The sequence below is a fragment of the Lethenteron reissneri genome, chromosome 37 (assembly GCF_015708825.2).
Source record: "Lethenteron reissneri isolate LAM-NWPU_2019-01 chromosome 37, ASM1570882v1, whole genome shotgun sequence".
In the NCBI taxonomy this organism is placed as follows: Eukaryota; Metazoa; Chordata; class Hyperoartia; order Petromyzontiformes; family Petromyzontidae; genus Lethenteron; species Lethenteron reissneri.
The window spans coordinates 13,955,462-13,980,810 of NC_083815.1; the positions used below are offsets into that span (position 1 = coordinate 13,955,462).

The 25,349-nt window shown below is 57.5% G+C and overlaps 1 protein-coding gene across 1 annotated transcript in view; it reads right to left on the minus strand.

The window, feature by feature from the left end:
* Positions 1-230: 230 nt before the first annotated feature.
* Positions 231-25,349, minus strand: part of LOC133351356 (uncharacterized) — a 33,327-nt gene continuing 8,208 nt past the window's right edge. Inside the window, exons 2-4 of the mRNA XM_061566491.1 lie at positions 10,446-10,632; positions 7,404-7,590; positions 231-585 (exon numbers count right to left, since the gene is read on the minus strand). Of these exons, the coding sequence (XP_061422475.1) occupies positions 257-585; positions 7,404-7,590; positions 10,446-10,631 (702 nt within the window). The 5' untranslated portion in view covers position 10,632 and the 3' untranslated portion in view covers positions 231-256. The remainder of the gene's footprint in view (positions 586-7,403; positions 7,591-10,445; positions 10,633-25,349) is intronic.

Here is a 25,349-nt window from a genome sequence, read left to right on the forward strand (position 1 = left end):
AGCCAGCAGAACCAATCCTCTACTTACAGCTGTCACCTTCCCATTACGTCAGGGCCACGCCCCTAGGCTTCCCCCCATTGGCTATGGACCAGGACCGGCAGAGCCAATCATTGTGACGAGTTGTGATCTGTCAGCGACCCGGATATATCCTCACATTACATCACCGCCCCCCCCCCCCCCCCCGGTGTAAAAAGTCAGCCGTCTCGGCTGGGAAAGGAGTGACAGCCCGAATCCCTTTGAATAAAGCTTAGGGTGTCTAAGACGCATTAACAAGGTAAGGGGGAGTAGGCGTCAACGCGCAGATGAATTTAAAACAACAGACATACATTAGGGTGCCCCTGTAGCGCAGTAACACCAGGGTGACAGACCGCAAGGAAAACAGCATTAGCGAAATGGGAGAGACTCCGACCGCGTACGCGACGCCGGACCCTCTCCTCCCCTCGCGCATGGTTGCCTCGCCGAATTGTTCAGCAGGAGGTGGTTGCTGTGGAGAAGAAGAAGAATTTTCGGTTTCCGTTGTGTCTGGGACAGGCCCCGTTGGAGGTGGAACGTCCGGGGTCTCGTCGTCCTTCAAAACCTGTGCGTCTGCAGGGGGTAGAACACAGCCCCGCTGGGGATCAATCGGCTCAATCGGCGAGGCAAGTGGCACATTCGGCACGCCAGACCCCGGCAGGTCAACAGGTGGGGATGAAGGGCCAGCACGCGGGTCAACATAGGGCTTGAGCCGCGACGAATGAACATACCAACGACGTTGGCCGTACTGGATGCGAACACTCTGGGGATTCCGAATGTCCACCAGCCTCACAGGCCCCCGCCAAGGCTTGTGCAGTTTAGGGGACATACCCACTGGCACCTGAGGGCAATGGAGCCATGCCATATCGCCCACCAACCAAGGCATGTCAGTTCGCGATCGACGCGCATACCTCTCGTTCCTTGCCTGCGTACGGGCCGTCGCATATCTGGCGGCCTCTCGCGCCTCCGTAACCCGTTTAAGCGAGTCCCGCACGTGGTCAGGCAAGGAAGGGGACGTTTGTTTCCCTGCTGCACCAAGTTGCACATCAATCGGGGGAACATTCTCACGGCCATAAATCAGGAAAAATGGCGAATATCCTGTGGACGCGTGCAGAACCATGCGGTATGCCGCCAGGACGCCCGCTATGTGCAAGTCCCAATCGGTTTGTTTTTCACTCACCGTTTGGTAAAGCATGGCTGAAAGGGTGTGGTTAAATCGTTCCACCATGCCATCCGTTTGCAGATGGTAAGGGGAAGTGCGGATTTTCTTTGTACCCAAGGCAGAGCACACGTCTTTGAGCAATTTAGAGGAGAAGTTACGTCTTTGATCCCTGAGCAGCCCTTCGGGTGCTCCCATATCCATGACGTACCCATTCAAGAAAGCCTCGGTGATGGATGAGGCCGTTTGGTCAGGCAGAGGCCAGGCCATAGGCCAGCGAGAAAAGTATTCGACCCCGACCAAAAGGTATTTATATCCCCTAGCCGATGGAGGGAACGGGCCCAGGATATCCAGAGCAACTAGCTCATTAATACGGGATACCTCGATCGATCGTAGGGGCGGGATATAATTTTGACGTGGCGGTTTCCGCTTCGCACAATCATGGCATGACTGGATAAAATTAGTGACATCCGCTGCCATGTCAGGTCAAAAAAAATCCTGCTGCATCGCGGCTAATGTTTTCTGCACGCCGAGGTGCATCAACTTGTCGGCGTGCAGCGTGCGGATCAAATCGTGGCGAAGGGACGTCGGCACAACCAGGCGTGAACGGTACGACAACCCATTCGTACACATCAGTAATCCCGCCTGGCCCCGAAACAACTGCCATTTTCATCCCGCCAAATGAGATCTCGGTTTCCCGATCAGTTCCCGCAGTGGAGCCAGAGAGGCATTAGCTTCCTTCTCGCGTAGCCACACCGAGTGCGGCAAATGCAGCGTGTCGTCGGCGCCAACGGGTACATCCTGGCCTTCATCGTTCGACATCGCCCCCATGACCGGACAGGGCGAGGTAGGCAGCGCCGCACAGCGGTGCGTACCCGTCAGACAGGCGCAGGGAGGAGTCGGGGGTAACCTAGAGAGAGCGTCCGTGTTGCCATGGTGAGTACCCTTGCGGTACGTGATATTGAAGGAAAACTCCTGTAGCGATTCCAACCACCGAGCCAATTGACTGGAGGGTTGTTCCAATTTCAAAGAATATTGCAAGGCAGCGTGGTCAGTGCGCACGAGGAATTTCCTTCCATACAGGTACGGCCGATACTGGCGAACAAAATGTACGATTGCCAGCAGTTCCCATCGCGTCATGCAATATCGCGTCTCGGCAGGAGACAGAACCCTGCTGCCATATGCCACCACTCGCTCGACCCCGTCTTTCCGTTGCGACAAAACGGCTCCTATGCCGATATTGCTAGCATCCGTGTCAAGGATGAACGGCTGTGAAAAGTCTGGGTAGTCGAGTGTTGGAGCGGTGGCCAGGCGATCCCGGAGAGATTGAAAAGAGCGCTCCTCTTCCGGGCCCCATTGAAATCTCTGATTTTTCCCCGTCAGAACATGCAGCGGCTTAGCCAGCATCGCGAAATTCTTAACAAATCGGTGATAATAGGATGCGAACCCTATAAACCGCCGTACGTCGCCCACCGAAGTGGGAGTGGGCCACTCTCGGACACACGCCGTTTTCTGAGGGTCCGTGGACACACCGTCAGAGCTGACAATGTGTCCCAAGTAGCGGACGGATCGTTGCAAAAGGTGGCACTTCTTTGATTTAAATTTTAGGTCAGCCGACCGCATCCTCTGAAAGACAGTCTCCAGTCGTTGGAGGTGTTCTTCGAAGGTGCGGCTGAATACGATGATATCGTCCAAATATATGAGGCACGTTTCCCACTGCAGCCCCGCTAGCACCAGTTCCATCAGGTGTTGGAACGTCACCGGAGCTGAATTCAAGCCCATAGGTAGGCGGTTAAACTCAAAGAGGCCTTGTGGCGTGTGGAACTCCGTTTTCAGTCTGGACGCGTCATCGAGGGGAAGCTGCCAAAACCCAGATGACAGGTCGAGGGTAGAGAAAAAATTTGCCCCCGACAAAGCGTCGAACGAGTTGTCCATCCGTGGCAAGGGGTATGTGTCCGCCACGGATATCTTATTCAATTGGCGGAAGTCTTCACAAAACCTCGTTCCGCCATCCTTTTTCTTAACCAGCACCACCGGTTTGCCCCAAGGACTGTTGGACAGCGAAATTATATCGGCCGCCAACATGTCATCCACCGCGCCATGCACGTGTTCCCTTTCTGCAGGGCTCATGCGATGCGGGTGCATACAAATCGGTCCCGCCGCACCGGTGTCGATATGGTGCGACAAGAGCGAGGTATGGCCCAAATCCAAATCGTTTTTACTGAAAACGTCAGCGTACTCCGACAATAGTGAGTGCAAGGTGCTCCGCTGCGTGGCCGACAAGGACGTATTTTCCCCGCACAATTATGCGATCCATCGATCGTCCGAACGATCGGATCGTGGCATGCCAGCGGCCATTTTTGTGGGTTGGTCGCTCTCAAAGCTGGTGAACTCGGTGGGAATGGTGGAAATGCATATCCTGCCCTGAGAGTTAGTCGCCGACTCAGCGTCGCGCACGTGGGGTCAGACGTGGGTGCACCAAGTCAGACCCACATTCCAGATAGTCACATAAGGGGATCCAACCAACGTGATCGAAACCCTTTGGGCTCACAGTCCAATGCCATCGCGAATGACGGCATGCAAGGCAATACAGCCAATAATGCCACCTCCCAAGCGCCAGTATGGACACACCCTGGATCAGCAGGACTAGGGGACTTTGCTAGGTACCTGGCTCACCGCGAACTAATCAACACATGGACTCGTTAAGTTTGATGACCACTCTGAGAACTATCGAGCCTGGAGATCTACCTTCAGGAATGCAATCCGAAATGCAGACATCTCTGCAAGTGAAGAACTCGACCTGTTGGTGCAATGGCTAGGAAATGAGTCTGCAGAGTACGCAAAGAGGATCCGGTCAGCAAACATTGACGACCCCACCTCAAGCCTGCATGCGGTGTGGGAGAGGCTCGAGGAGTGCTATGGTAGCCCAGAAACCATTGAGAAGGCTCTCTTCAAGAAGTTGCAGAACTTTCCAAAAATCTCTGGTCGAGACAATAAAAGGTTACGGGAGCTTGGAGATCTTTTGATGGAGCTTGAATCAGCCCAGGCTGACCCCTACTTACCAGGTCTCATTTTCTTGAATACCTACCATGGCGTGAACCCCATCGTAGAGAAATTGCCATTTGACGTGCAGGAAAAATGGAGAACAGCGGGTTCAAGATACAAGTCAGAGCATCAGGTTGCATTCCCCCCATTCTCTTTTTTCTCAATGTTTATCCGCAACCTGGCTAAGATTATAAATGACCCGAGTTTCATGTTTGGCACCACGGGGATTTTCAGTCCAGATCTCCCAAAAATGGAAAGAACGATGGCGAAACGAGGAACAGCGAGAGTGCCAATTTCCGTACGCAAGACTGAGGTCTCTCCTGCGACATTCGCAAACTCCGTCCAGGCAACCACCACAAAGAAAAAGATAGAGGATCCAGAGAAGCAATGCCCATTGCATGATGAACCTCACTCCCTCCAGAAATGCTGTGAGTTCAGGAGGAAGCCATTGGAAGAGCGGAAGAACATGCTGAAATAATTTGGAGTGTGCTTCAAATGCTGTGCTTCTACAAACCAGATTGCAAGGAATTGCAAGGCAGATATCAAGTGCGAGGAATGTGGCAGCGACAAACACGCAACTGCTCTGCACACATTTTACTCCAAACCCAGTGGCACTAAGGCTTCCGATCCCGAAGCAGAGCACGGTGGGGAGCAATGCGAGACCGCCGCACTCACTTCGTCAATCACAACCAAATGCACACAAGTCTGTGGAGAAGGCTTCAAAGGAAGATCTTGCTCAAAGATATGCCTCGTCTGAGTCTATCCCAAAGGACATCCTGAAAGGGCAGTAAGGATGTACGCCATAATGGACGACTAGAGCAACAGGTCTTTGGCAAGGTCAGAGTTATTTGATCAGCTAAGTGTAGGTGGGAATTCCTTTCCATACACGCTCAGAACATGCTCAGGACTGATGGAGACAGCGGGAAGAAGAGCGAGCGGCCTCATGGTAGGAACCCATAGATAGCACCATGAAGCTAGCCCTTCCATCGGTGACAGAGTGCAATGAGATACCGGACGACAGGAGTGAGATTCCCACGCCCGAAGTTGCACGTCACCACACACACCTGAAACCCATAGCAGAGTTCATCCCGCCATTGGATCACGCGGCACAGATTTTACTTCTGCTCGGCAGGGACATGCTGAGAGTCCACAAGGTTCGCGACCAACGCAATGGACCTCACGACGCTCCCTACGCCCAGAGACTCGACCTAGGATGGGTCATCGTAGGTGACATTTGTCTCGATGGAACACACAAACCAGACCACATTAGCACATTCAGAACGAGTGTGCTCGTGAATGGACGCACGTCGCTCTTCAAACCGTGCCCCAACCACTTCACGCTGAAAGAGAAGCTCGGAGACAGAAGTGGAGGCTGTACCGTGCAGACTTACAAAGAAACCACCATGCTGACCACAACTTCGCACGTACATCCACCATCTTCGCTGGATTTTATTCCTCCACGTTTCTCCAATCCAGTCCTCACTGACAAGAGGAAGCCAAAGACGAAGCCGCTGCTCGTCGCTCTGCTGGTGGTCGTGGCGGTGGTTGCTGCGGCCGTGGCCTCTTCATTCCTAGACCCGGAGCTGTCATCCGAGTGGGAATCCTGGAAGGAGTTCCATGGCAAGGCCCCACAACCGGAACATACCATCCCAAGGCTTGAGCTGAGTGGAGCCGTTCTTGCTACAGAGGTGGCGGAACTGATCTTAGACGAATTGGACATCAAACTGGACGCGGCCAAGTTCTACACGGACAGTAAGGTCGTACTAGGCTACATAAACAACCAAACCAGAAGGTTCTACACCTACATCAGCAACCGGGTGGAGCGCATCAGGAGATCGACGCAGCCGGAGCAATGGAATTACGTTCCAACCTACCAGAATCCAGCAGATCTCGCAACTAGGTCCGTCCCTGCATCTCTGCTGAATCAAACCATCTGGTTGACGGGTCCAGCATTCCTGTTACGACGTGACAGTGGCCCATGTACTGCCAAGGAGACCTTTGGACTCATAGAGCCCGAGTCCGACAAGGAGATTCGTCCTCAAGTGACAACTTTCGTAACAAATGTGCGACCAAGAAGTCCACTGAGTCCACACCATTTTGAACATTTCTTGAAATGGACGACGCTCATGCGAGCGATAGCACATTTAACGCATACCGCAGACTGCTTCCACCACCCGATGAGAGGCACCACTGGTAGCTGCAATGGATGGCATCACTGCACAGTGCCACGCACTGAAGACGAGCTTTCCAGAGCAAGGAAATCAATCTTCCACTGTGTGCAACAGGCAGCTTATGCAAGTGAGATCAAGGTCATCAACAAGGGAGAAGACCTTCCTAGGGTCCGCACCCTCAGGAAGCTAAACCCCAGGATGGACAAAGACCACTTGCTCAGGATTGGTGGTCGGCTAGGGAATGCAAAATTAGATGAGAATGAACGAAACCCCCTCATAATCCCAAGCCAGAGCCACATCACAATCTTACTTGTGCGCCACTACCACGAGAAGGTCAAGCACCAAGGTCGGCACTTCACAGAAGGAGCAATCCGATCTGCAGGGCTGTGGATCGTTGGAGCAAAGAGGTGCATCGCCAGTGTAGTGACATAAGAAGGGAGGGGCTGCTGGGGGCTCTGGGATCCCAGGCGAGTCCAGACGCTTAAGCCTTTGGGCGCCAGGCGCTGGGTTCCCAGGGGGTCCAGACGCTTAAGCCTCTGGGCGCCAGGCGTTGAGTTCCCAGGCACTTAATCCCCTGGGCGCCGCCAACGGGGGGGGGGGGGGGGGGGCTGTGTGTGCTCTGTGGGATGTCTGGTGGTGCACACGGCCCCACCCCTCGTTGGACCAGGCATAAAAGGAGAGCTCCCTGGACGATCGGGGCCCAGTTGTAACTCAAGATCCACGACCCACGACCAGCCATCTGAAGACCCTGGGATGCTGTGAGAGCCAGCGCTGGGACTCTGGAACTCCTGACTCTACGACCTTATGAGGGCGAGTTCCAGAGCGTAGCCAGAGTAGAGTATCTAGGCTGTGTAGCTAGGCTGTGTACCTAGGCTGTAACAGAGTATCAGGACTGTTGGAGAGTTGAAAGGTTGGAGTGTTGTATTGTAATAAAGAAGTTACCTCTACAAGTGTCTCCGGAACCCGTTACATTTGGCGTCAGAAGTGGCAATGGAGACAAGAGGTGAGCCACGTACCTTCAGTCCTGACGGCGATGTTGAAGAGCAAGCGGCGACGGGGCAGCCAACTCGGGCCGACAACGACGCCGCACCGCCGGCTGAGCAGTCGTCCACCACACCTGCCGATCCGCCTCCAGCGTCGGGAGCAGCAATGGAGGAAACGCTGCTTCGCCTCACCGAGCTGCTCCACGCCACCGTCTCCATCCTGGACAACATGCGTCGCTCACAGGCGGAGGCAGCAGGGAGAGAGGCGGCGCAGCGGCCGCGCCATTCCGCCAGCTCCCACACAAAGATGGCGGCCGTTCCCGCCGCAAATACATCCGGGTGTGTCGTCACTTCTGCCGGGGGAGCAATGACCGCTGGGAGCGACGTCACTTCCGGGCCCAGCGTGGGCCTACCCGACGACGCCGCGTCATCAGTGCTGCGTCCCTCACCGCTGGGTGACAGCTGTTCGCAACCTAGCAACGCCGCGTCATCAGCGCTGCGACCTTCACTGCCGGACGACAGCTGTTTGCAACCTCGCACACCGCGTCATCCGCGCTGCGACCGGACAGTGAGGGCGCCATTCTTACTGTAACCAGCGCCGGGGCCGGCACATGGACCGACACGCTCGTTGCCACCTTTGCTGCTCTGGCCAAAGGTTGGAGGTCGGGAGACCAGGCCCCTGACACTTCGTACATTTTACTGCGCTCCGGATTAATGATTTTTTTGTTGACATTTTCTTCGTTGTCGTCGGGGAGTCGTGACTGTTGTTGGGTAAACTGTGTGGAGCTTCGCCCGTGAGTGTTGTCAATGTGTGTGCGAAACTTTGCTTGTGATTGTTAACAATGTATGGTTTATATTGAGCTTTGTTCGTGATTGTTAATGTATAGCTTGTGCTGTCATTGTTAACGATGTATATACTGTATGGGGCATTTATCTTGAGATGGTGACATGCTGCCAAGGATTGGAATTGTCATGCTGGCTCTCAAATATCTTGGGGTGCAGATCCTGACCAGGATGTCCCAGCGGGTGTTGCGTGCCTAACACGAGAGTTGTGGTCCCGTCATGCTATGGCTGACGGCTTGACCTCACAGCCCGGAGATAGAGACACTCCATGGCATGTCTAGCCTAGTGGGCTGTGCGCTCACAGGGCTCGGAGAGTGTGGTCCCGTCATGGAATAGCTGATGGCTTGACCTGACGGCCCGGAGGTTGAGACCCTCCGTGGTACGTCTGGAGCAGTAGGCTCGCCCTGACGGCCCGGAGATTGAAACACTCCGAGGCGCGTTGAAACAGTGGGCTGGAGATTCGTGGTGTTCAGGTGTAGTTGTCCCGTTACGTTGGGACTATCCCTCAGTTGTTAGGGTGCATGTTGTGCAGGGAGTGAACAATGGGTCGTCTCAGATCGGTCGGTACAGCTATATGCTGCGATGCGAGTCTTGGAGAGAGGTTGGGTCTCAGATCGGTCGGTACAGCTATATGCTGCGATGCGAGTCTTGGAGAGAGGTTGGGTCTCAGATCGGTCGGTACAGCTATATGCTGCGATGCGAGTCTTGGAGAGAGGTTGGGTCTCAGATCGGTCGGTACAGCTATATGCTGCGATGCGAGTCTTGGAGAGAGATTGGGTCTCAGATTGGTTGGTACAGCTATATGCTGCGATGCGAGTCTTGGAGAGAGACTGGGTTGAAGTCCCCCCCGATATGGCCGACGTGCGCGGTTTTCGGATGGAGATGCCACGTTGGAAAGGCGGGGGGTGCAAACGGTTGACATGTAATGTCGGTGGTGGTCCTCATTGAGGGCTGCTGGGACGCAAGCACGGGATGCCTTGGAGATGCGGTTCGCGCGTGCGGCCACCATTTATGGACAGGAGCAGGCAGATTTATTCTGGTTGTGTCATGTAAATTTTATATATATATTTAAAAATGTAGATACTGGAGCAGCCCTGAAGGGCGACTTCTTTGCCCAGTACATGGGTCGGCCCTGAAGCACGACTTCTCGATCCCGGGACGTAGACAGACGTCCGGATAAGTGTGTGTAGAGGGATGCTCGACATGTTGGTCTTCGCCTTCTCTCCACCTGATGGATGGGAGGCTGGCAGAGTGGTGTGGATCCCTGCCATCCATGCGGTGGTTGTGTGATTTCGGTTCGATTACCGGTGTTGGTTGTGCATCCAACGCGTCGGAATCTGTATATTTGTTGTTGTTAATTCCCTGTTTTCTATGCGGATCCCGAGGAGGGCTAGGTGTGCCGCGGGTCGTTTGTTCACGTGTCATTGCTTCACCTTTTTGTTGATTGATGCTTGTATATAGTGTAGAGTTGTACAGATTGGTTATTGTTTTTATGGTTGCTTTCTTGTTCTCTTTTCTTTTCCTGTTGAGGCTCGCATATTTTTTTTCTCTCTCTCCCTTTCGTTAATTTAAACTTTCTAATTATTGACAGCCGGGACGGCTGGAGGCTACGTAGAGGGGGGTAATGTAGTAACATAAGAAGGGAGGGGCTGCTGGGGGCTCTGGGATCCCAGGCGAGTCCAGACGCTTAAGCCTTTGGGCGCCAGGCGCTGGGTTCCCAGGGGGTCCAGACGCTTAAGCCTCTGGGCGCCAGGCGTTGAGTTCCCAGGCACTTAATCCCCTGGGCACCGCCAACGGGGGGGGGGGGGGGGGGGGGGCTGTGTGTGCTCTGTGGGATGTCTGGTGGCGCACATGGCCCCACCCCTCGTTGGACCAGGCATAAAAGGAGAGCTCCCTGGACGATCGGGGCCCAGTTGTAACTCAAGACCCACGACCCACGACCCACGACCAGCCATCTGAAGACCCTGGGATGCTGTGAGAGCCAGCGCTGGGACTCTGGAACTCCTGACTCTACGACCTTATGAGGGCGAGTTTCAGAGCGTAGCCAGAGTAGAGTATCTAGGCTGTGTAGCTAGGCTGTGTACCTAGGCTGTAACAGAGTATCAGGACTGTTGGAGAGTTGAAAGGTTGGAGTGTTGTATTGTAATAAAGAAGTTACCTCTACAAGTGTCTCCGGAACCCGTTACATTTGGCGTCAGAAGTGGCAATGGAGACAAGAGGTGAGCCACGTACCTTCAGTCCTGACGGCGATGTTGAAGAGCAAGCGGCGACGGGGCAGCCAACTCGGGCCGACAACGACGCCGCACCGCCGGCTGAGCAGTCGTCCACCACACCTGCCGATCCGCCTCCAGCGTCGGGAGCAGCAATGGAGGAAACGCTGCTTCGCCTCACCGAGCTGCTCCACGCCACCGTCTCCATCCTGGACAACATGCGTCGCTCACAGGCGGAGGCAGCAGGGAGAGAGGCGGCGCAGCGGCCGCGCCATTCCGCCAGCTCCCACACAAAGATGACTCTACGACCTTATGAGGGCGAGTTTCAGAGCGTAGCCAGAGTAGAGTATCTAGGCTGTGTAGCTAGGCTGTGTACCTAGGCTGTAACAGAGTATCAGGACTGTTGGAGAGTTGAAAGGTTGGAGTGTTGTATTGTAATAAAGAAGTTACCTCTACAAGTGTCTCCGGAACCCGTTACACCAGCACAATCCACAAGTGTATCCGGTGTCGTAAGCTACGTGGAAAACAGGAAGAACAGAAAATGGCAGACCTCCCAGCCGATCGACTCAGTGTGGAACCTCCCTTCACCTCTGTAGGGATCGACATGTTCGGACCATGGACAGTCATCTCCCGCCGCACCAGAGGAGGTCTCGCGAACAGCAAACGTTGGGCAGTGCTGTTCACCTGTATGAGTACACGAGCAGTGCACATCGAAGTCATCGAGTCCATGGACTCTTCGAGCTTTATAAATGCACTCTGGAGATTCTTCGCCATCAGAGGGACAGCCAAGCAACTCCGTTCTGATTGTGGAACCAATTTCATAGGAGCATGTAAAGAGCTTAAGATCAATACGGAGAATGTCGAAGATGATTCTGTCAGGAAATACCTTAGTGACCAAGGCTGCAATTAGCTATTGTGCATTTTGTCCACCAATACTGCCCGTATTTGTATGGCCGGAAATTCATTGTGCGCACGGACCATGCGGCCTTGCAATACTCCCTGAAAGTTGACCAGCCATCTGGCCAGCTGGCACGATGGCTGGAAACTTTGCAGGAGTTCTCGTTTGATGTTCAATACCGTAAGGGCTCGCATCACGCTAATGCGGACGCGCACTCCCGACTCCCACAGGGGTCCACCTGCGCGTGTGCCTCTGGCACGAATAGGTGCTTCCGCTGCCCCTCCAACCCCGCCGAGGTTGCAGCTGCAAGGGGCCCCGATTACGGGCCTCTCTGGTGAGCGGGGTGCTGTGAAGGACAGGCCTCCACCAGCGGCGAATGATTCCGTTTCCACCGCTCCTCAAACCCTGTTGGGACTGCGACCTCTGAGGGCACCGGTTCTCGTGGAGGACGGGCCGGCGACCCGCACTCGTTCCAGATCCCTTCTCTTTCGTTGATTGTGTTCGTCGTTATTGTGCTCTCCGTTGTGTCTGTTGTGATTCGTGAATGTGTTGCCGTCGGTCGCATTATTTTATCTTGTTTCAGCCGGGACGGCTGGTCTTTTACATCAGGGGGGGGGGGGGGGGGGTCATGTAATGCGAGCGTAAACGGGGTTCGCTGCTGGGCTCTGGCCCAATCATACGGCCCGGGGTATTGGGGGGCGGAGCCCAGTATGGGGGGCATATGGGAGGGCCCGCCGTTCACCTCGGGTCCAATCGGAAGCGAGGTGAATGGGGGTGGAGCCAGCAGGGCGCTATGGGAAGGCCGGATCTGACGCTCCGGAAGGGGAGGAGACAGGATCACGTGGTAAAGGGGATATAGGTGGGAGCCCAGAAGGGCTCCGGGTCAGTTGTTGGAGTGAAGAAGCTGAACCACGTTGGGTGGCCAGAGGGGATCCGCGCCATCAGCCACGTGGCTGGAGGAGCTTCGGCACACCGTCGGCCAGCGGTGTGCGGAGTGGGGGAGCGGAAGGACTGACGAGGGAGCGCGTGCGGGGCGCACGTGAGGAGACGCTGGTCCGCTGTCAGGACCAGCGGGGTGCGAGCCAGAAGAGCAACGGAGACCAGCAGTGTGTGACGAAGTCCTTTATTACAACACGACATAGAATGAGTGGGTACCCTTCTAGCTGGATCCAAATGGCTGTGTGTGCATTGTATGCATTTTGTTTTGGGAATGGCGTTGAGACGATGTGGGCGTTCGGATTGGTGTAATTTAGAGAGAGAGGTGTCAGGCCAAGCCAAAATCACGAATTCCAAAACACTGTGTACACAGTTCAAATGAAATTCCTGTGGGTTTTCTAGTTCACGTTGTCGGTGTTTGCACCGCCGACTGCGATATGTGCTATGGTGGTATGTGATAGTGTGACTGGTGTGTGTGTGGTGGTGTGTGTGATAGTATGTGTGCGTGTGTATGGTAGTGTGTGTGTGTGATAGTGTGTGTGAGATAGTAGCCTCAAGGTGCACATGGCCTGGCACAAGCGTCGTGGTGACGTCACCGCCACTTAGTGGCGAATGGCGGTTGTTGTTGTTGTGATAGTGTGTGTGTGTGATAGTGTATGTGTGTGATAGTGTGACTGCGTGTGTGTGGTAGTGTGTGGTAGTGTGTGTGCGTGTGTGTGCGTGTGTTCGTGTGTGTGGGGAGCGGTGGTGTAGCGGTTAGCACGCTGTGCTATGAACCTGGCGATCCGAGTTCGATTCCCGCTCACGACCAACACCAGTGATGATTATCTGAACCGGTCCTGGGCCTCCCCTAGGTCGACTCAGCCTCAAATTAATACCTGGTGCGGTGTGTAAACATTACCACTAGGGAGACAAAGGCGGTCGGGCGTGGTGCTGGCCACCCACCCCTCGTGTGCCCTGTCGGCTTTCATATGTTCTCGCTAACCGCACTTACCCCATCAGCCTGTTACAGGCTATACGGGGGATCTTTGTCTTTGTGGATGGTGCGCGTGTGATGGGGTCGCAAGTCTGTGTGTGCAGCCCGCGCATGCCTCCTGGGCAGCGGCTCGCGAGCTCTGCGCGGTGACGCAGCGCGTGCGCCTATCACCGTGGAATGTGGGGTATATGTGTGTGTGTGGGGGGGGGAACACTGTGTTGGGGGGGCACTATGTGGGGGGAGGATGCACTGTGTTGGGGGGACACTTTGGGGGCACTGTGTGTGTGGGGGGGGCACTGTGTGTGGGGGGGCACTGTGTGTGTGGGGGGCACTGTGTGTGGGGGGCACTGTGTGTGTGGGGGGCACTGTGTGTGTGGGGGGCACTGTGTGTGTGGGGGGCACTGTGTGTAGAGGGGGGCACTGTGTGTGTGTGGGGCACTGTGTGTGGGGGGGGGCACTGTGTGTGTGGGGGGGCACTGTGTGTGAAGGGGGGCACTGTGTGTGTGGGGGGCACTGTGGGGGGGGCCCTGTGTGTGGGGGGGGCCCTGTGTGTGGGGGGCACTGTGTGTGGGGGGGGGCCCTGTGTGTGGGGGGGGCCTATGTGTGGGGGGCACTGTGTATGGGGGGGCACTGTGTGTGTGGGGGGCACTGTGTGTATGGGGGGCACTGTGTGTGTGGGGGGCACTGTGTGTGGGGGGCACTGTGTGTGGGGGGGCACTGTGTGGGGCACTGTGTGTGGGGGGGCACTGTGTGTGTGGGGGGCACTGTGTGTATGGGGGGCACTGTGTGTGTGGGGGGCACTGTGTGTGGGGGGCACTGTGTGTGGGGGGGCACTGTGTGGGGCACTGTGTGTGTGGGGGGCACTGTGTGTATGGGGGGCACTGTGTGTGTGGGGGGCACTGTGTGTGGGGGTCACTGTGTGTGTGGGGGGCACTGTGTGTGTGGGGGTCACTGTGTGTGTGGGGGTCACTGTGTGTGTGGGGGTCACTGTGTGTGGAGGGGGCACTGTGTGTGTGGGGGGACTGTGTTCGGGGGGCACTGTGTTGGGGGGGGCACTGTGTGGGGGGACACTTTGGGGGGGCACTGTGTGTGTGGGGGGGCACTGTGTGTGTGTGTGGGGGGCACTGTGGGGGGCCACTGTGTGTGGGGGGGGGCACTGTGTGTGGGGGGGCACTGTGTGTGGGGGGGCACTGTGTGTGTGGGGGGGCACTGTGTGTGTGGGGGGCACTGTGTGTGTGGGGGGGCACTGTGTGTGGGGGGGGGCACTGTGTGTGGGGGGGCACTGTGTGTGGGGGGGCACTGTGTGTGTGGGGGGGCACTGTGTGTGTGGGGGGCACTGTGTGTAGAGGGGGCACTGTGTGTGGGGGGCACTGTGGGGGGGCACTGTGTGTGGGGGGGGCCCTGTGTGTGGGGGGCACTGTGTGTGTGGGGGACACTGTGTGTGGGGGGCACTGGGGGGGGGGCACTGTGTGTGAGGGGGCACTGTGTGGGGGGCACTGTGGGGGGGCACTGTGTGTGGGGGGGGCCCTGTGTGTGGGGGGCACTGTGTGTGTGGGGGACACTGTGTGTGGGGGGCACTGTGGGGGGGGGCACTGTGGTGGGGGCACTGTGTGTGTGGGGGCACTGTGGGGGGGGCACTGTGTGTGTGGGGGGCACTGTGTGTGGGGGGCACTGTATGTGGAGGGGGCACTGTGTGTGTGGGGGGCACTGTGTGTGGGGGGCACTGTGTGTGGGGGGCACTGTGTGTGGGGGGCACTGTGTGTGTGGGCGGCACTGTGTGTGTGGGGGGCACTGTGTGTGGGGGGGGCACTGTGTGTGTGGGAGGCACTGTGTGGGGGCACTGTGTGTGTGGGGGGCACTGTGTGTGGAGGGGGCACTGTGTGTGTGGGGGCACTGTGTGTGTGGGGGGCACTGTGTGTGGAGGGGGCACTGTGTGTGTGGGGGCACTGTGTGTGTGGGGGGCACTGTGTGTGTGGGAGGCACTGTGTGGGGGCACTGTGTGTGTGGGGGGCACTGTGTGTGGAGGGGGCACTGTGTGTGGGGGGGGCACTGTGTGTATGGGGGGCACTGTGTGTGTGGGGGGCACTGTGTGTGGAGGGGGCACTGTGTGTGTGGGGGCACTGTGTGGGGCACTGTGTGTGTGGGGGGCACTGTGTGTGGAGGGGGCACTGTGTGTGGGGGGGGCACTGTGTGGGGCACTGTGTGTGGGGGGGGGGGCACTGTGTGTGTGGGGGGCGCTGTGTGTGGGGGGGGGCACTGTGTGTGTGTGGGGCACTGTGTGTGGGGGGGGGCACTGTGTGTGTGGGGGGGCACTGTGTGTGAAGGGGGGCACTGTGTGTGTTGGGTGCACTGTGGGGGGGGCCCTGTGTGTGGGGGGGGCCCTGTGTGTGGGGGGCACTGTGTGTGGGGGGGGCCCTGTGTGGGGGGGGGGGCCTATGTGTGGGGGGCACTGTGTATGGGGGGGCACTGTGTGTGTGGGGGGCACTGTGTGTATGGGGGGCACTGTGTGTGTGGGGGGCACTGTGTGTGGGGGGCACTGTGTGTGGGGGGGCACTGTGTGTGGGGGGGCACTGTGTGTGTGGGGGTCACTGTGTGTGTGGGGGGCACTGTGTGTGGAGGGGGCACTGTGTGTGTGGGGGGCACTGTGTGTGGGGGGGCACTGTGTGGGGCACTGTGTGTGGGGGGAGGCACTGTGTGTGTGGGGGGCACTGTGTGGGGCACTGTGTGTGGGGGGGGGGGTACTGTGTGTGTGGGGGGCACTGTGTGTGGGGGGCACTGTGTGTGGGGGGCACTGTGAAAGAGGGGCACTGTGTGTGGGGGGCACTGTGTGTGTGGGGGGCACTGTGTGTGGGGGGGGCACTGTGTGTGGGGGGGGCACTGTGTGTGTGGGGGCACTGTGTGGGGCGCTGTGTGTGGGGGGCACTGTGAAAGAGGGGCACTGTGTGTGGGGGGCACTGTGTGTGGAGGGGGCACTGTGTGTGGGGGGGGCACTGTGTGGGGCACTGTGTGTGGGGGGGGGCACTGTGTGTGTGGGGGGCACTGTGTGTGGAGGGGGCACTGTGTGTGGGGGGGGCACTGTGTGTGTGTGGGGCACTGTGTGTGGGGGGGGGCACTGTGTGTGTGGGGGGCACTGTGTGTGGAGGGGGCACTGTGTGTGAGGGGGGGCACTGTGTGTGGAGGGGGGCACTGTGTGTGGAGGGGGGCACTGTGTGTGTGGGGGGCACTGTGGGGGGGGCCCTGTGTGTGGGGGGGGCCCTGTGTGTGGGGGGCACTGTGTGTGGGGGCGGGGGGGCCCTGTGTGTGGGGGGGGCCCTGTGTTTGGGGGGCACTGTGTATGGGGGGGCACTGTGTGTGTGGGGGGCACTGTGTGTATGGGGGGCACTGTGTGTGTGTGGGGCCCTGTGTGTGTGGGGGTCACTGTGTGTGTGGGGGTCACTGTGTGTGTGGGGGGCACTGTGTGTGTGGGAGGCACTGTGTGTGGAGGGGGCACTGTGTGTGTGGGGGGCACTGTGTGTGGGGGGGCACTGTGTGGGGCACTGTGTGTGTGGGAGGCACTGTGTGTGGAGGGGGCACTGTGTGGGGCACTGTGTGTGTGGGGGCACTGTGTGTGTGGGGCACTGTGTGTGTGGGGGCACTGTGGGGGGGGGGCACTGTGTGGGGCACTGTGTGTGGGGGGGGCACTGTGTGTGTGGGGGGCACTGTGTGTGTGGGGGGCACTGTGTTCGGGGGGCACTGTGTTGGGGGGGCACTATGTGGGGGGAGGATGCACTGTGTGGGGACACTTTGGGGGGGCACTGTGTGTGTGGGGGGGCACTGTGTGTGGGGGGGGGGCACTGTGTGTGGGGGGGCACTGTGGGTAGAGGGGGCACTGTGTGTGTGGGGGGCACTGTGGGGGGGCACTGTGTGTGGGGGGCACTGTGTGTGTGCGGGACACTGTGTGGGGGGGGGGCACTGTGTGTGGGGGGGGGGGCACTGTGTGTGTGGGGGACACTGTGTGGGGGGGCACTGTGTGTGTGGGGGGCACTGTGTGTGGAGGGGGCACTGTGTGTGGGGGGGGGCACTGTGTGTGGGGGGGCACTGTGGGTAGAGGGGGCACTGTGTGTGTGGGGGGCACTGTGGGGGGGCACTGTGTGTGGGGGGCACTGTGTGTGTGCGGGACACTGTGTGGGGGGGGCACTGTGGGGGGGGGGCACTGTGTGTGTGCGGGACACTGTGTGTGGGGGGGGCACTGTGTGTGGGGGGGGGCACTGTGTGTGTGGGGGACACTGTGTGTGGGGGGGGCACTGTGTGTGGGGGGGGGGGCCACTGTGTGTGTGGGGGACACTGTGTGGGGGGGCACTGTGTGTGTGGGGGGCACTGTGTGTGGAGGGGGCACTGTGTGTGTGGGGGGCACTGTGTGTGTGGGGGGCACTGTGTGTGGAGGGGGCACTGTGTGTGTGGGGGGCACTGTGTGTGTGGGGGGCACTGTGTGTGGGGGGGGGCACTGTGTGTGTGGGGGCACTGTGTGTGTGGGGGGCACTGTGTGTGGGGGGGCACTGTGTGTGTGGGGGGCACTGGGTGTGGGGGGGGCACTGTGTGTGTGGGGGGCACTGTGTGTGGGGGGGCACTGTGTGTGTGGGGGGCACTGCGTGTGGGGGGGGCACTGTGTGTGGGGGGGCACTGTGTGTGGGGGGCACTGTGTTGGGGGGCACTTGGGAGGGCACTATGTGGGGGGAGGATGCACTGTGTGGGGGGACACTTTGGGGGGGCACTGTGTGTGTGGGGCGGCATTGTGTGTGTGTGGGAGGAGGCACTGTGTGTGTGGGGGGCGCTGTGTGTGGGGGGGGCATTGTGTGTGTGTGGGAGGAGGCACTGTGTGTGTGGGGGCGCTGTGTGTGGGGGGGCATTGTGTGTGTGTGGGAGGAGGCACTGTGTGTGTGGGGGCGCTGTGTGTGGGGGGGGGCACTGTGTGTGGGGGCGCTGTGTGTGGGGGGGGGCTCTGTGTGTGTGGGGGGCACTGTGTGGGGGGCACTGTGTGTGGGGGGGTTACTGTGTGTGGGGGGGGGCACTGTGTGTGGGGGGGCACTGTGTGTGGGGGGGGCACTGTGTGTGGGAGGGGGCACTGTGTGTGGGGGGCCACTGTGTGTGGGGGGCGCTGTGTGTGGGGGGGGGCACTGTGTGTGGGGGGCACTGTGTGTGGGGGGGGCACTGTGTGTGGGGGCGCTGTGTGTGGGGGGGGGCTCTGTGTGTGTGGGGGGCACTGTGTGTGGGGGGGGCACTGTGTGTGTGGGGGGGGCACTGTGTGTGTGGGGGGCACTGTGTGGGGGGGCACTGTGTGTGGGAGGGGGCACTGTGTGTGGGGGGGCACTGTGTGTGTGGGGGGCACTGTGTGTGGGGGGCGCTGTGTGTGGGGGGGGGCACTGTGTGTGCAGGGGGCACTGTGTGTGGGGGGCAGTGTGTGTGTGTGGGGGGCACTGTGTGTGGGGGGCGCTGTGTGTGGGGGGGGGGGCACTGTGTGTGGAGGGGGCACTGTGTGTGGGGGGGCACTGTGTGTGTGGGGGGGGGCGCTGTGTGTGGGGGGGCACTGTGTGTGTGGGGGGGGGCACTGTGTGTGGGGGGCGCTGTGTGTGTGGGGGGGGTATTCTGTGTGTGGGGCGGGGGCATAGTGCAGTGGAGGTGAGTGCGATAGTGTGACTGTGCGTGACAGACAGGGGAGCGGTAGTGTCGTGGTTAGCGAGCTGGACGACGAATCCGGCGTCACGGGTTCAATTCCCACTCACGGCCACCAACATCAGTGACGAATATCTGAATCGTCGATTCAGCCTCAAATGAGTACCTAGTGCGGTGTGTAAACATCACCACTAGGGAGACAAAGGTGGCCGGGCTTGGTGCTAGCAACCCACCCCCTTCATTGGTCCTACTCGCTAGCAGCACTTGCCCCAACATTCTGTTAAGGCTTTCCGGGGGATCTTTTTGCGTGTGGAGGTTACCTTGGCACGTGATGAAGGTGCTCTCTGTGTTAACGCAACTGTAAGGGAGTTGAGGTTAAAAAGTCCTGAGATTCACAACAAATGTTAAATCAGATATTGACTGAACATTATAAATGTGAACATGACTGCCCATGTTGTCCACATTACTGAGGACATCACGTTCCCCCTTCCCTGCAGGGTAAGGAATGTGAAACTATATAGGACAACATTTTTCACATTTCCCAAAAAGCATCCTTTTGGTTACATGTCGATAGATTACGCACAGCAATGTCATCATTTAGATTTCCGAAGTCGTATGTTAAACATCTTTCGCATAGTACGTAGGCAACCGTGCTAATCGCAGGTGCGGGGGAAGGACAACAAACTAAACACAAAAAATCAGTTCTAAAGAAATTAATTTTAAATCTATATTATTTAAAAGTGCATAAACTCAGGTGGCCTTCTAATATCGGAAGGAAGAGTGTTCCAGACGGCCGCAGAAACGCATCTGAACGCGCGCGATGAAATGACCGTCTTTTTCGATGGCCTAGCCAAACGCCGCTGCGAGGCTGGCCGGAGTTCGCGTGATGGTGGTTTGTGCTCCTTGATGAGATCAGCGAGGTATCGTGGTTCATTTGTGCCGAGAAAGTCGGTGATGTTGATGGCCCTCTGGCTTAGGATCGTTATGGTTCTTATTGTCCAGGGGGTGTTGACATTTGTGTAGGGGTGTTACGGGAGGGCGAATAAACACACAAGGGGTGGTTATGCCCGCACGCGGAAGGATGCTTACATCCACGTCCGCATCGGTTAGCCCTGGGGGGCTGTAACGGCGCTGTGATCCCCCACGGCCCCACCCCTCAGGAGAGAGCTGCTATATAAGGCGGTGAGCCGGTGGGCTCGGGGTTCAGTGTTCAGCTTAAACCAGTGAAGAGAGAAGACCAGCTAGATAGGCCCTGGGACTCCCCTGGATCGCTGTCCTTCTAAGGACCGACTAGGGCAAGCCAGTGGCGTGGCCCCGAGAGCCCAGAGCCGATGCTCTTGTAAGAGCAGGTCTGGTGGCTAAGGGTGCCGTGATCCTAGCTTGACCAGAGCTGGATCAGCTAGCCTCCCCTAGTTCTCGAGTGGAGGACCTGGGAGTAGGCTAGCCGGTTAGAGTTACTGGGGTCTTCCTGTTAGACGGGTGAAGGGGCCGTTACCCCTTCGAGTGTTGTATACATTGGCCTGTGCTGAGTGAACGTTATAATAAATAAGTGTGCCTCCGACTACGTCGTCTACGTCTCATTTAACCTACTACATTTACGTAGGGAAATTAAAACACCGCCGGCGGTGTCCGCAACCGCGAGAGACGAGAGCTGCTCTCCAGAACTTCACGAGTGGGCCTTACCCCTTGAAATACAAAACATATAAATAGTTTTAAAGTTGTAAATCCAGTGCTGCTAGGCCGTGCACGTCTCCGTTGCTGTTCCCAGGCCACGAGAGTCGTCTGCGGAAGGAGCCCTGCACAGCTGGTGATTCAAACACAGATAGTGCGTGTGTGGGAGGGGGGGGGGGTGCCGTGCCCCCCACCCGTTGGTCATTCACCGCTATGCTGGACACGAAATGACGAGGCATATGAGCGGGAATTCCACATTCCTGTGGCAGAGTCAACAGGGCGACCTCATTTGTTTTCTGCGAGGTAACGCCTTAATGTATCGACCTCTGCGGACTGGCGGTGGTGATGATGATTGTCACTCGGGAGGTCTCGCGTGGAAGCCGACTCGCTCTGCGCTCCCCGCTATTGCCGGCCGATAGACGCGGTGGTCAGCATGTCAACAAACGCCTTTCAGGTCTATTTTTACTCTAAGGGGAATGCCAAAGCCAAACGACATCCATGATGGGCTCGTCACACGGCGCAAGATGCTGCTGCTCCCTCTCGGCAGTCAGAGTGACGCGGCTGTGATTAGTGGCTCATCCTTCAGTTGACAACGCGTGGCCAGCTGCTTTGCCCCGCGTATTTCAACTACAGCGTCTACACCAGGGGTCAGTAACCAACATAACAAATTTTTTTATTCGGTTAAAAACCCTCAAAATTTCAAGAACCGCAATGCTTATGAATACAAGATGAATTCTTAATAACTAACGTCACGAGACAGTCCTTAATGAGCTGCATGCGGCTCTGCAACCGCAGGTTGCCGGCCCCTGCCCATCGTCAACTGGACTTCCATGGTGAACTGGACTCCCATGGTCAGGGGCCGGCGACCAAAATATAAATAAGGGCCATTTATTTTAGAATGCCAAGAGCCGCACTACTAAAGTGCCGCTTGTAGCTTCAGAGCCGCAGGTTTCTGACCCCTTGCTGACCCCACGAAGAGACGCGGAGGAGGGATGCTGCCCTCGGTGCTGTCTACCCACTGCTGTTTTTGAATGTCGCGTGTAGGCAGGCGCAGCGACTGGTGAGAGCTGTTCCAGACAGTGTGGGCGGCAGAGGAGAAAGTGCCGACTCCCATCACAATAACGCGCCCTGGTGTTGCGAGGCTGATGGAAGTGAATGGGAATCGGGGATATGATACGAGCAAGGGGAGCGCGAAGACGGCCCCTCGAGGTTCATAGCACGCTCAGCGTGGCAGCTCGCACACAGCATGCACATAACACGCACACAGCACGCAGTACACACACAGCACACAGCGCACAACGCACGCAGCTTACGCAGCACACACAGCAGAGGAGGTGGGGTGGAGCTGCGTTGTTTATTCAGCTCCTCTCCCCACGTCCATCACACGCGACGGCGGACGCGACCCTCGGAAACCTTGCCATCTAACGCACAGCAAACGGCGCATTGATGCTACCGAGCATTCCCCACGCCAGCTCCGCGTGCTTTGTTCGCGGATTGCCGCCCCGCCCGCACCTTGCGCCTGGCTTCTGCCGGGCCCGGCAGGCCCAGGGGGTTATTTATCGTCTTGGCTGGGTGGTGGAACGCGCAGCAGTCGACGTTGGGACAGGAATAACCGGTCCAAGGCCGTCACTTGTCGAGTGGCGCCACTGACTCACCTGTATCAGACGTACCCCCCCCCCACCTCGTTTCACAGGTCCCCTCCCCCCACTCAGTGAGCACATCCAGGAGGGGCGTGTCTTCCGAGTGGACAGGCTGCCTACAATAACAACGACAATAACACGGTAATACCCTGATTTGCGCTCCCCACTCCCCCTTTTTTTACGTCGTTTCGGAAATACGTCGTCACTTTATTCATACCACTACTGCTACAACCTGATTTACGTCGCCTCATCTCCAAACTTACGTCGCTGACGGCATCGCGCGTCCTTTCCTTGTTATCCGTCGCCTCGGCCTTTGCCACCACCCACCCTGTAAACTGCACCGATTGACGTCGCTTCGATATTCGCCGTCGCACATTTCACGAACGCATCCCCGGCGTCGCACTGAAAAGACGCTGTTCTGTCCAAGGGCCACTGCCCAGCACGCACGCGTCTGCGGTGTTTGTCGTGACAGGGCAGCGTCAGGGACAAAGACAGTGAGATTTCGTGTGTTGTGAGTGCACGCCACCCCGATTCTCGTTGTCTGCGATCGTCCGTGCTGGCGCCCATCCCACCGCTCGCTGCTGCTCCCGAGGCTCGAGGCAGGGGCCAGGACATAATTCCTATTTCGTTCCCGTCCCTCCCCGTGCACAAATAAAAACCACAAAGACTCCCCGTGTAGCCTTAATATACTGTAGGAGCAAGTGCTGTTTAGCACTGGAACGGCACACGAGAGGATGGGTGGCCAGCACCACCTTTGTCTCCCTATTTGCGGTGTTTACACACCGCACCAGGTACTCTTATGAGGTTGACTCGATCTCGGGGAGGCCCAGGACCGGTTCAGATAATCGTCACTATATACAGCACCGCAACACACTAATGTACCCACGACACAAACACCACAGCCCAGGTGAGCCCCACTCGACACAGCGTTTCCTCTCACCTGCTGCATCCCAGTACCATCGCACTCTTTGGCAATGGCTCGCTGATGCACGCTAAAGAACGCGAAACAGTCCAAGTTCCTCGTGATCAAAAATTGGTCTCAGTGTGGGCGGGGTAGGGGGGGTGGAGAGCCTCTGTGTCCCCACACTTTTATCTGAACCGGTCCAGGACCGTCACTGATGTTGGCCTTGAGCGGGAATCGAACGCGAGTCCCCGGGTTCGTAGCACGGTGCGCTAAACGCTTCACTCCCATTGCAAAGGGGAGGGGGTGAGTGAGCCAGTGATGAATGAGCCAGTGGTGAGTGAGCCAGTGGTGAGGGGAGTGGTGAGTGAGCCAGCGATGAGAGCCAGTGGTGAGGGGAGTGGTGAGCGAGCCAGTAGAGAGGGGAGTGGTGAGTGAACCAGTGATGAATGAGCCAGTGGTGAGGGGAGTGGTGAGTGAGCCAGTGGTGAGGGGAGTGGTGAGTGAGCAGGTGGTGAGTGAGCCAGTGGTGAGTGAGCCAGTGGTGAGCGGAGTGGTGAATGAGCCAGTGCTGAGTGAGCCAATGGAGAGGGGAGTGGTGAGGGGAGTGGTGAGTGAGCCAGTGATGAGGTGAGTGGTGGGTGAGCCAGTGGTGAGTGAGCAAGTGAAGAGGAGAGTGGTGAGGGGAGTGGTGAGGGGAGTGGTGAGTGAGCCAGTGATGAGGTGAGTGGTGGGTGAGCCAGTGGTAAGTGAGCAAGTGAAGAGGGGAGTGGTGAGGGGAGTGGTGAGGGGAGTGGTGAGTGAGCCAGTGATGAGGTGAGTGGTGGGTGAGCCAGTGGTGAGTGAGCCAATGGAGAGGGGAGTGATGAGGGGAGTGGTGAGTGAGCCAGGGGTGAGAGGAGGCATACACGCACACACACCTGAGCATACAGATATAAGCAGGCATACATAAACCCACGCATAATTCAGTTGATGCACACAACACATGCACAGGGATGTGTCGGGGGTCCTTGTGGTCAGCACTGAGCATCCTTGCTACTTTCAGGGCTCACAGCTTAACAATAGCCGAGTTCAGTCGCCTGATCATAATGTGCTCCAGAAAACTGTATCTAACACGTCTGCTGCTGGCCCGGCAGCCGCGAGGGTGTGAAACTCCCAGGGCATTGTTCTGAAGAGCAAACACATTGTGTGCTGGTGCCAAGGGCAAAGTTAGCGAGATTTCCCACGGCTGCTAAAATAATCAGATTGTCTATTCCTGACTGCGTCACTGCGCCCATTCTGTCTGAGCCCCCCCCCCCACCTTCCCCGAGCTAAATGTGGCACAGTGCACAGTCGAAGCATGGCGCAACAATCACATCGCAATACCGGTGCATGTCCCGGAAGAGGCAGGCAGAGAGTGAGACCCGCGCACCTCACCGACACTGTACTGGGCCTCCGTGCGGTAATGTTTCCCACATACAACCGACGGTCCTCTGCAGGTGTCTCACGCAAGCCTCCATCTCAGTGTGATCCAACAACCCTAGGTTTCGATATCGAAATCAGCTGAAGTAACGCGTAAATCACGTGACTTCTATGTGGCCACTCCCACGCTGAGACGCTCCCTTCTCCCCACCCACTGCGAAAACAGACGCTGCTGCTCAGCGGAGCTCACTACTGCTTGCTCATTCCTTCTCCTCTCCCTGCCCTCCTCCTTTCTCCCTGCTCTTCATTAATGTCTGTCTTGAGGACTTCCGTCCCAGCATCCCTTTCTTCCCTGTTCTTTTCTCTTTTCCACAAAATACGTCATTGACTCTACTCGCCTTGCCGTGGTGTATCACGGGTAAAACTATCGAGCCACATTACTGAGAGATAGAGGTCATCAACTGTGCATACAATTATTGATTTGGTCTGCAGTGGGCTGCTATTGCGAGTTAAATCACATAACCTTTGATATTTACTTGACCGAGGACAAATAAACATAACATAATTTAAGATAAATATATACAAACAGGCACATACTCCCTTCATAGTACGGACACCTGTCTGGATGTTGCCTTCAGCTGTCACACATTCTGTCCGCAACGCTGTCAAGTAGATGTGCCTACACGTGTGCCCACGCAGCCCGAGCCTAGCTGAGTTTCAACGTATGGACTCGTCCTATGTGGATGACGTTAAAACATCGACACCACTCCTCTATCCCGTCTGGAAGACTTCAACGTCCGGATCCCCCCACCTCTACATCTCACCTCCCCAAGGATAATTCTTTCTCTCGTTTC